The 10,695-nt window shown below is 38.8% G+C and overlaps 1 protein-coding gene across 1 annotated transcript; it reads right to left on the reverse strand.

The window, feature by feature from the left end:
* Window positions 1-6,270: 6,270 nt before the first annotated feature.
* LOC133306469 (uncharacterized) lies at window positions 6,271-7,041 on the reverse strand. The gene has a single exon (XM_061506799.1). The coding sequence runs from the start codon at window positions 7,039-7,041 to the stop codon at window positions 6,271-6,273; it is 771 nt and encodes a 256-aa protein (XP_061362783.1).
* Between the last annotated feature and the right edge of the window lie 3,654 nt (window positions 7,042-10,695).

A 10,695-nucleotide genomic window follows, 5' to 3' on the forward strand; every position in this document is an offset into this window, starting at 1 on the left:
TCAGCTCATGGACTAGATGGCTCACAAGTTTCCATATTCCTATGGCTCCCTTGACTCCAACAGGCAAGGAAGCACGGACACTTGTAAAAACAGAGAGAGTCGTGTCCGACACACTCCGACACGGCGACACGCTCCGACACGGGGGAAGGAGAGAAAAGGACCATATTTTTATGTTGTCCAAGGTGGCCAAGTCCACTTAAGCGAGGTGGGCCCCACCGCCACCTCACACGATTTCAAACTAATTCGAATCTCCCGCCTATTCCGCTAAACGTCCATAATTTCATAAACTATTTAGAAACTCTAATTTTGAACATTATCCATTGTCCTTTAATTACCCTTGATCAGATGAATCCGGAGTTTTCCGGTCTTGCGGAGAAATCGCAGTTTTAAGCTGTTATGCGCGCTGTTGGGTCAAAAACTTGTTGGGTGACAAATATATTATGATGAAGAATGTTCTAGTTCAGTAAGAGAAAACACTTGTGTTCTCTTACTTTCAACCCAAGTGCGCAAGTGCATGCATCAAGTAATAAAGGGACTATTAGTGCCCAGATTATCGTTCCCACGAGGATAAAATTCTAATTAATACCTTAAACTATTTTAGAAAGAATGAAAGTAAAAAAGAAAAGTTAGTAATTGACCTGTTTGGTCAAACGTTCCCTACTGTCTTAACAACATTCCTCAAGAACAGTAGGTTCAATCTGACAGCAAACAGTTCATCGCTTCGTTATATATGATACCCTTGTTGTTGAGAGAAGGAACAGCAATATTCATGAGAGATTTATAGATACAAGATTGAATAAAGAGAAAAATAAAAACAGTAATGACAGTAATAATAGACAACAATGTGGAGGGTTTAAAACAGTTTTAACAGAAGGAATGGATCACTGCTCCATTCTTAAATAGCTATTTTCTTTACTCAAGACTTAACACTTTTATATTTGTCCCAGTCTCTCCACTGCCAAATCTGATTTCTCAGCACATGAACTAAATGGCTCACAAGTTTCCATATTCCTATGGCTCCCTTGACTCCAACAGTGACTTAGCACAGAACCTTCAAATGATCGAGGTGGTCCCTTATTCCTAAGGCAACCAGTAGTATTGTTTCCACAAGACTGCCTTCTCTTCTGGTTAAGCTGTCTGAAATCCCTTCCTTATGGAAGTTCCTCTCTCAGTATGTGTTCAATTTCCATTAATACATAATGAGTATAGATCAGTTAACCAGAGAAACACAAAAGCATCTGTACAAGAGTTTTGAAAATAATTCTTTAAGAGCTTTGCAGTTTTTTCCGTTCCACATATAGTTTAGCCCATGGCTACTACTTTAAACATAATTATTCCAAACTGAAATCCCATAGACCCGAGATTCTGTTTAGAGATAACGAGTGGAAAGAGAAAAATAACACTTATATTTAATTGGAAACAAATTAGGTTACAATAAAATGGAAAGTGGAGAAGATGGTTGTTGCTCATGAGGAGTCTCAAGTGAGTGATATAGAATAGAGAAGAAGTGTTGTCACTTAACTACAGCTAAAACTATACAAAAGGGAAAAAAACTACAAAATAAACTAAGTGATCTCTTCTTAAGAAATTTGATGATGTTCTTCGTGCTGGAACGTCCTATTTATAGGCAAAAGAGTGAGTGGTGAAATGTGTAATTCCCTTGGAGTTGTTTTCTTGACTTCATGAAAGAGGCGGTGTGAACAGTGCTTTGAGGGACGCAAGTGGCTGGATGGGACAATTATTTTTGAGATTTGTCTTTCCTTTTTATCGTCCCCATGCCTTGCTTTCCTTTTAGCCAATAAGAACTGTTTATTCCCTGCTGTGCACGTTTCCTCTTGCTTGATTGCTGCACCACTTATGCTTTATGGAAACTTCTTTTCAAAGTTTCTTGAAAAGTGGTCAGAGAGATTGAGTGAGTGGAGCAGGTGTATTTAATGTTACCAATCTGTTCCCCTTTTTATATATTTTCCAAAGGATTACGTCACCATTCATTCCCCACTGTGTTTATGTCATAAAGATATTAAACATGTGCTTTTAGTGCTAAAGTTGCTCATCAGATGAGGGAACAAATGGTATTTTGCCATCAAAATGGGCTTAGATGGGAATGAATTTTTGTCCCATCAAACACCCCAAAACTAAACTATTGGTTGTCCTCAAAAAACTCAGAAATAGTGGCTTAGGCTGCTCAATTTCAAAGAATAGCTCAACTTCAGAAACTTAAGTCAGGAAGGAATCGTAATCTTTTCAAAGACTGAACTACTTTCCATAGGTGACAAGTAAAAAGAATTTGGTCCAAGGTAAGTGAAGGGTGCTGATCTTCTGTCTCACTATCACTCAGGGCTTGGTGTTTCTCTGTCTATTCCTGGATGTGATTCTTCAAACTTGCTTATCTGCTGCTTTCCTAAGAAGTGCAGGTGTCTCCGATTTCAAAGGATCTTTGTGAAAAGGATTGATGGGAGTTTTAGAATGGAATGGTCACAGGTCTTGGGTCAAGGAACATTTTTCATTTTTTTTGTTTCAGAGCTGAACTTTTCTGTTTGAGGGAACACCTTATCTTTTTGTACCTTCTTTTCTTCCTTTGGGGAAATCTTGTTTGGTATCTTCTTCTGAATTCTTTTGAATGATTGTTCCCATTTTTCTTTGTTTTCTTTCTTCTTGCCCTTTTTGCTCCTGTTGGATTTGTTCCTTGCCCCTTTTTTTTGACCTGGGGATGAGTATGGGTGTGTGGGATTGTGCTGTGGTGTGAATGGGAATGGAAGTGTTTGTTTGGTTGTGAAGAGTGTGAGTGTTTCAAGGTTGATCCTTAATAGTGAAATTCACCTATTCTTTAGCAGTACTTACAACATCAATGCAAGTTTAGAAGTTTCATTGTGGTGACACCTTAGGAACGCTCTCATGAGTAAGTGTTTGGCATTTTTCGTTCCTCACCAGTTTTAGTTCACACAGATCAGTATCCTTCAAAAATCTGAAGATTAAATTCGCTTCACCTTTCCTATCTCAAGCATTCAGAGTAAGAACAAGAATAATTACTCATTGACTTTGTGTTTCATGCAATTGGTTATTCAAATTTTCACAGCCACAGTACTATAACTGAAATTTATGCTCTAATCAGTTTGAACAAAAAACAAATTTCTATTTCAAAAAGGAATTAAGTTTACATTAGGGAACAAAAATGGAAACAAATGGAAATTAACAAGAAAGAAATAAATGGGTGTATGTGGTTTTTGAATTACCCCAAAACTACGTTCCTGCCACGGAACGTAGGCCAATTGTTTGGATTAGAGGTGAACATCAGATGTTCCCTCCCTATTTGGGATGTTAAAGGGCAAAGGTATCCACTGGGTTGCCTCCCAGTCAGTGCTTAGTTTAGTGTCTTTAGCTAGACATGTTACTTAATTCTCAATTGGAATCAGAGAGAGGGATACTTTCCTCATTTTCATTGAATGTTTCATCAGAATACAGTTTTAACCTGTGCTCGTTGACTTTAAAAGCGCGGCCATGTTCAGTTTCTTGGATCTCAGAAGCTATGTTTCCTGCGTCTTTCACTATTTGGTATGGACCAGTCCATCTTGATTTGAGCTTTCCTGGAAACAGTGGGAGTCTGGAGTTGATTAACTACACTTTCTGACCAACCTTGAGCTCTATGTTCCTGATTCTTTTATCGTGACACTATTTCATTTTTTCTTTGTACGGTTTGTGATTTTCATATGTGCTTCCTCTGAATTCTTCCAGTTCCTCAAGCTGTAGCAGTCTCTTTTCCCCGTCTGCCTTCTCATCTATGTTGAGAGCGTAGACTTCCCAATATGCTTTGTGTTCTAATTCTAGAGGAAGGTGGCATGCTTTGCCAAATATTAATCTGTAAGGGGAACATCCTAAGTGCATTCTGTAAGTTGTTCTGTAAGCCCATAATGCCTCATCTAGTTTGAGAGACCAGTCTTTCCGAGAAGGGTTAACAACCTTCTCTAGAATCCTCTTAACCTCTCGATTAGAGACTTCGATAAGTCCACTGGTCTGTGGATGATATGGAGTTGCAACTTTTTGTTTGACTCCATATTTTTCCAACAACCTCTCAAACTGGCGGTTAATGAAGTGTTTCCCACCGTCACTGATGATACAGCAGGGGGTCCCATATCTTGTCGAAAAAAACTTTCTTTAGAAATTTTATAACCACCTTAGCATCATTAGTGGGCAAAGCAACAGCTTCCACCCACTTGCTTACGTAATCAATAGCCATCAATATAAATTTGTTCCCACATGAAGGGGGAAAAGTCCCCATGAAATCAATGCCCCATACATCAAACAATTCAACTTCTAATATGGGATTAAGGGATATTTCATTCTGTCTGGTTAAGTTACCTTCCCTCTTACATTTATCACATTGTTTAGCATATTGAAGAGCATCTTTAAAAAGGGAAGGCCAATAAAAACCTGATTGAAGTATCTTGGATGCAGTTTTGATTCTGCCTAAATGGCCTCCATAGGGGGACGAATGGCAGTGAAAAAGGATTTGAGGTTGCTCTTCCTCTGGGACACACCTCCTTATCATTTGGTGCATAAATCTTTTGAATAATAAAGGTTCATCCCAGAGATAGCTCCTACAGTCATGAAAAAATTTCTTTTTCTGCATCCTGTTTGCTTCATATGGTTCCAGCCCTGCTGCAAGGAAGTTAGCTATATCAGCAAACCAAGGAACTTCAACTTCTTTGATATAGATAACAAATAATTGCTCGTCGGGGAACGTCTCCTTGATGGATAGTCCAACTTCAATATATTCCAATCTGGACAGATGATCTGCAATTTGGTTTTCACAACCTTTCCGTTCTTCGATCTCCAGATTGAATTCTTGCAACAGTAGGATCCATCTTATTAACCGTGGTTTTGCTTCTTTCTTGGCAAATAGGTATCTGAGAGCTGCATGGTCAGTGTGAATAATGACTTTGGATCCCATAATGTATGGCCTGAACTTTTTGCAGGCATATACTACAGCCAACAGCTCTTTTTCAGTGACCGTGTAGTTCACTCGAGCTTCATTCAAAGTTTTGCTAGCATAGTATATGCTACGAAAGAGTTTATCCTTCCTCTGGCCTAGAACCACCCCTATAGCTTGGTCACTTGCATCACACATTAATTCAAAGGGTAAATTCCAGTCTTGAGGTTGAATAACAGGCGTAGTTACTAATTTACTTTTCAAAGCTTCAAAAGCCTTCAAACAATCAGAATTGAATTCAAATTTCACATCTTTTTCCAGCAAATGGCACAGAGGTTTGGCTATCTTTGAAAAGTCTTTAATGAACCGTTTGTAGAAACCTGCATGCCCAAGAAATGGTCTCAGCATTTTAACACACACCAGATGTGGCATCTTTGTTATTGCTTCTACTTTGGCTTGGTCCACTTCTAATCCAAACCTGGAGATTTTATGTCCTAAGACAATTCCTTCTTTCACCATGAAATGACATTTCTCCCAATTAAGAACTAGATTAGAAGAGAGACATCTTTGAAGAACTTCTTCTAGGTTAACCAGACAGTGATCATACGACGTTCCCAAAACTGAGAAGTCGTCCATGAAGACTTCCACTCCTTCACCTATCAAATTAGAAAAAATAGAAAACATACACCTTTGGAACGTCGCTGGTGCATTGCATAATCCGAAAGGCATCCTTCTGAAGGCAAACGTTCAGTAGGGACAAGTGAAGTTGGTTTTGTGTTGATCCTCTGGTGCTACAGCAATTTGGTTATATCCAGAATAACCTTAAAGAAAACATAAGTACTCTTTACCTGCGAGGTGATCCAACATCTGATCTGTAAAGGGAAGTGCAAAGTGGTCTTTTTTGGTGACATTATTAAGCTTCCCATAGTCCTGGAAAATTCTCCATCCTGTAACTTTCCTGACAGGGATCGGTTCATTTCTTGCATTCAATTCTACAGTTATGCCCCCTTTTTTGGGAACACACTGGACAGGACTTACCCAACTGCTGTCTGAGATAGGATATATGATGCATGTGTCTAACCACTTGATAACTTCCTTTCTAACCACCTCTTTCATGATGGGATTTAATCTCCTTTGGTGCTCTACTGAAAAATTGTTAGGATCAGTTAATAATATCTTATGCATACAAAAAGAGGGACTGATACCTTTGAGGTCTGCTATGGTCCAACCAATAGCTCCCTGGTATTTTTTTAGCCTGCAGATCAGTAGTTCTTCTTGTTTCTCCGTGGGGAGTGAGGAGATGATGACAAGCAGGGTGTTATTGCTTCCCAGATATGCATATTTCAAGTGCTAGGGAAGAGCTTAGGTTCCAAGTCAGGAGGTTGTTTTGAAGATGGTCTTTTGACCTGTTTTTCTTTCTCAGTTCTCTGCAGGGGTTCAGGTTTCCTTTCCTGCAGATAGCAATTTTGTTCTTCTTTCTGTAGTAGAGCTTGTTCTTCTGTTGTTTCTTCACCTTCTGGTTTCAGGTGACTCTGGTTGTCTAATAGAGTGATTGCAGAGCATTCTTCCAAGTCTTCTTCCTCATCATGAAATTTCATTGCTTTAACGACATTGAACTTAACTTCATCATCATGTACTCTCATGGTAAGTTCCCCTTTTTGAACATTGATGAACGCTCCTCTAGTTGCTAGGAACGATCTCCCCAAGATGATGGGAACATCAATATCAGCTTCATAGTCCAAAATGATGAAGTCAGCGGGAAAGATGAATTTATCTACTCTAACTAGTAGATCTTCTACCTTTCCTTCCGGTTTGACAATGGATCTGTCTGCGATCTGTAACGTCACAGTGGTTGGCTTTGCCAGTCCTGTGGCTAATTGTTTAAAAACTGATGAAGGCATAAGATTGATGCTTGCCCCTAGGTCACACAAGGCCTTACCTTGGTAAGTGTTTCCTATTACACAAGGGATGGTAAAGCTTCCTGGATCCTGCAGCTTGGGTGAGAGTTTGCCCAAGTATTGGCAGCTTTCTTGCATCATCTTCACAGTTTCATGTTCTATTATTCCTCTTTTCTTGGAGAGAACGTCTTTCATGAATTTGACGTACTTGGGCATTTGTTCCAGAGCGTCCACCAGGGGTATGTTGATGTGGAGTTGTTTTAAAATATCCAAAAATTTCTCAAACTGTTTTTCATCTTGTTGCTTTCTTGTTCTTTGGGGGAACAGAATTTTGACTGGTACTTGCTTGTGTTGTGGTGGACTGATTGTTCGACTTTTGTCTACTAGGATTTTATCAGCTTTAATATCTTCTCCAAACTCTAGACTTTGTTCGACAGCTACATGTAGAGGTAGTTGTTGTGATGCTTTTGGAGATTCTTCAGGTGGGTCATCACATTCCGCCCAGTATTTAAGGTAGTAGTTTTAGGCGTGATTGTGGGTTGCGTAGTGATTTTTCCAATCCTCAATGTAACTGCCTTGATTTGTTCTGCATGAGATTTGGGGGGAACATCAATTCCTTCTGATAAAATTTTTGGTATACTAGTGTTGAGGCTGGCAGCTATCTGTCCCAGGTGGGATTCAATATTTCTGACCACAGCATCATTCCTGGTGACATATTCTTTGACATAATTCTCCAAGGTATTGATGCGTTGGTCATCTCTGTGGAATGGAGCATAATTGGTTTTTCTTTGTGGTTCATATGCTCAATTTCTGCTGCTTTGTTGATATTGCTGATGTTGATTGTTTATGGTCTTTGGTTTGTGGGTGGTCCCCATTGAGGATTATGGTTATGATCTTTCACTATGGTTCCTCCAGGATTTTGATTATTGTTGCTTCCTGCTTGCTGATTGTCTCTGGATTGGGTGAAGTTTCTGTTCCCAAATTTTTTGCATAACACACCAAAGCAGTGGATGGGCAGTCTGTTGAATCATGAAGGTCCCCACAGGTTGAGCAAGGTTCACTCTCAATTGCTGTGAGTTGTAAGACTTCCATCCTTGGTTGTTCTTGATCAGCTTTCAGATTCTTCACCTCATTCATCAGTGTGGCCAGTTGAGACTCAGTGGCAGTTTGTTTGTCTAATTCTAGCATGCCTGGTTTCCTTACTGGGCTCACCCTGTCTAGTGGCCATTGGAGACATCTTTCTGCAGTGCCTTCTATGATTTCGTACCTGGATTCAAGAGTTCCTATAAAGAAATATCCTCATGCAGCAAAGTCTAAATGTGATTGAGAAGTATGATCAATCCCTTTATAAAAAGACTGTAAAATTCCCCAACTTTCCACCCCATGGTTTGGGCACTTTCTAATGATATCCTTATATCTCACCCAAGCTTCGTAGAGATTTTCTCCATAAACATTCTAAAATTAGACAGCTCTGCTCTATCATCAGCTTGGCGAGACATAGGGAGAAATCTTTCTATGAACTTATTAGAAAGTTCCTCCCAAGAGTGTATGGAACCAGAGGTGAGGGTCTTCATCCATGTTTTTTCTTTTGAGCCCAAGGAATGAGGAAACAACCTCATTGTCATACTTTTCTCTGTTACACCCTCAGTTCTGAAATTATCACAAATATCTTGGAAATTTGTGAGGTATGTGTAAGGATCTTCTGCAGGGAGTCTATTGAAGACTCTTGCTTCCCTATTCATGTGAAACAAGATAGGTTTGAGTTCAAAGTTGGGAGCTAATGGGGGAAGGATTACTCCCCTTTCTGGTCTGTTCCTGAAAGGAGCAGCCAAAGCTCTGAAGTTCTGTTCAGGAGGAATTTTATCATTATTATTGTTATGATCAACCATATTTTCACAAATATTTTCCCTGAGATCTCTTCTTCTCCTATGTAAAGTACATTATGGTTCAGGGTCAAAGAAGAACTCAGGTATTTCAATGGAGTGGTGAGAATCTGTTTCAGATTCTTCACTCATAAACCATAAAACACAGATAATATGAACAGCAGAATATGTGACAAAAGAAAAATTAAAAAAATGAAAATGAAATATACAGAGTATGTTCTTAAAACAGTATTAAGGAAAAAAAATTAGTGTAACTATCCCCGGCAACGGCGCCAAAAACTTGTTGGGTCAAAGCTTGTTGGGTGAAAAATATATTATGATGAAGAACGTTCTAGTTCAGTAAGAGAAAACACTTGTGTTCTCTTACTTTCAACCCAAGTGTGCAAGTGCACGCATCAAGTAATAAAGGGACTATTAGTGCTCAGATTATCGTTTCCATGAGGATAGAACTCTAATTAATGCCTTAAACTATTTTAGAAAGAATGAAAATGAAAATAAAAGTTAGTAATTAACCTGTTTGGTCAAACGTTCCCAACTGTCTTGACAATGTTCCTCAAGAACAGTATGTTCAATCTGACAGCAAATAGTTCATCGCTTCGTTATATATGATACCCTTCTTGTTGAGAGAAGGAACATCAATATTCATGAGAGATTTATAGATACAAGATTGAATAAAGAGAAAAATACAAACAGTAATAACAGTAATTAAGAGAAAACAGTGTGGGGGGTTTAAAACAGTTTTAACTGAAGGAACGAATCCACTTCTCCATTCTTAAATAGCTATTTTCTCTACTTAAGACTTACAACTTTTGTATTTGTCCCAGTCTCTTCACTGCCAACTCTGATTCCTCAGCTCATGGACTAAATGGCTCACAAGTTTCCATATTCCTATGGCTCCCTTGACTCCAACAGTGACTTAGCACAGAACCTTCAAATGAACGAGGTGGTCCCTTATTCCTAAGGCAACCAGCAATATTGTTTCCACAAGACTGCCTTCCCCCTCTAGTTAAGCTGTTTGAAATCCCTTCCTTATGGAAGTTCCTCTCTCAGTATGTGTTCAATTTCCATTGATACACAATGAGTATAGCTCACTTAACCAGAGAAACACAAAAGCTTCAGTACAAGAGTTTTGAAAATAATTCTTTAAGAGCTTTGCAGTTTTTCTGTTCCACAGATAGTTTAGCCCATGGCTACTACTTTAAACATAATTATTCCAAACTGAAATCCCATAGACCCGAGATTCAGTTCAGAGATAACGAGTGGAAAGGAGAGAAATAATACTTATATTTAAGTGGAAACAAATTAGGTTACAATAAATTGAAAAGCAGAGTAGACGGTTGTTACTTGTGAGGAGTCTCAAGTGAGTGATTTAGAATAGAGAAGAAGTGTTGTCACTTAACTACAGCTAAAACTATATACAAATGGGAAAAAACTACAAAATAAACTAAGTGATCTATTCTTAAGGAATTCGATGATGTTCTTCGTGCTGGAACGTCCTATTTATAAGCAGAAGAATGAGTGGCAAAGTGTGTAATTCCCTTGGAGTTGTTTTCTTGACTGCATGAAAGAGGCAGTGTGAATAGTGCTTTGAGGGACGAAAGTGGCTCGATGAGACAGTTATTGTTGAGATTTGTCTTTCCTTCTGATCATCCCCATGCCTTGCTTTCCTCTTAGCTAATAGGAATTGTTTATTCCCTGTTGCGCACGTTTCCTCTTGCTTGATTGTTGCACCACTTATGCTTTATGAAAACTTCTTTTCAACGTTTCCTGAAAAGTGGTCAAAGAGATTGAGTGAGTGGAACAGGTGTATTTAATGTTTAATGGCTAATAATGGTTGCACCCATTATGTCAATTATCACAACTTCTTTTCAACGTTGCACTCATTATGTCAGTGGCTAAGTTGGGCCTAATGGGTCATACACTTACACCTTATTGTCTTGACATTATAGCATTAAAGGTTTTGGGCCTAATAATGGTTGTTAGCCCA

This window comes from Gastrolobium bilobum, unplaced genomic scaffold, assembly GCF_033153095.1.
Source record: "Gastrolobium bilobum isolate Gb01-03AN ecotype WA unplaced genomic scaffold, APGP_CSIRO_Gbil_v1 utg26465, whole genome shotgun sequence".
NCBI lineage: Eukaryota > Viridiplantae > Streptophyta > Magnoliopsida > Fabales > Fabaceae > Gastrolobium > Gastrolobium bilobum.

Excerpts from the sequence above, each read along its gene's own strand:
- LOC133306469 (XM_061506799.1), bottom strand. The coding sequence starts at position 7,041 with ATGCCCAAGTACGTCAAATTCATGAAAGACGTTCTCTCCAAGAAAAGA.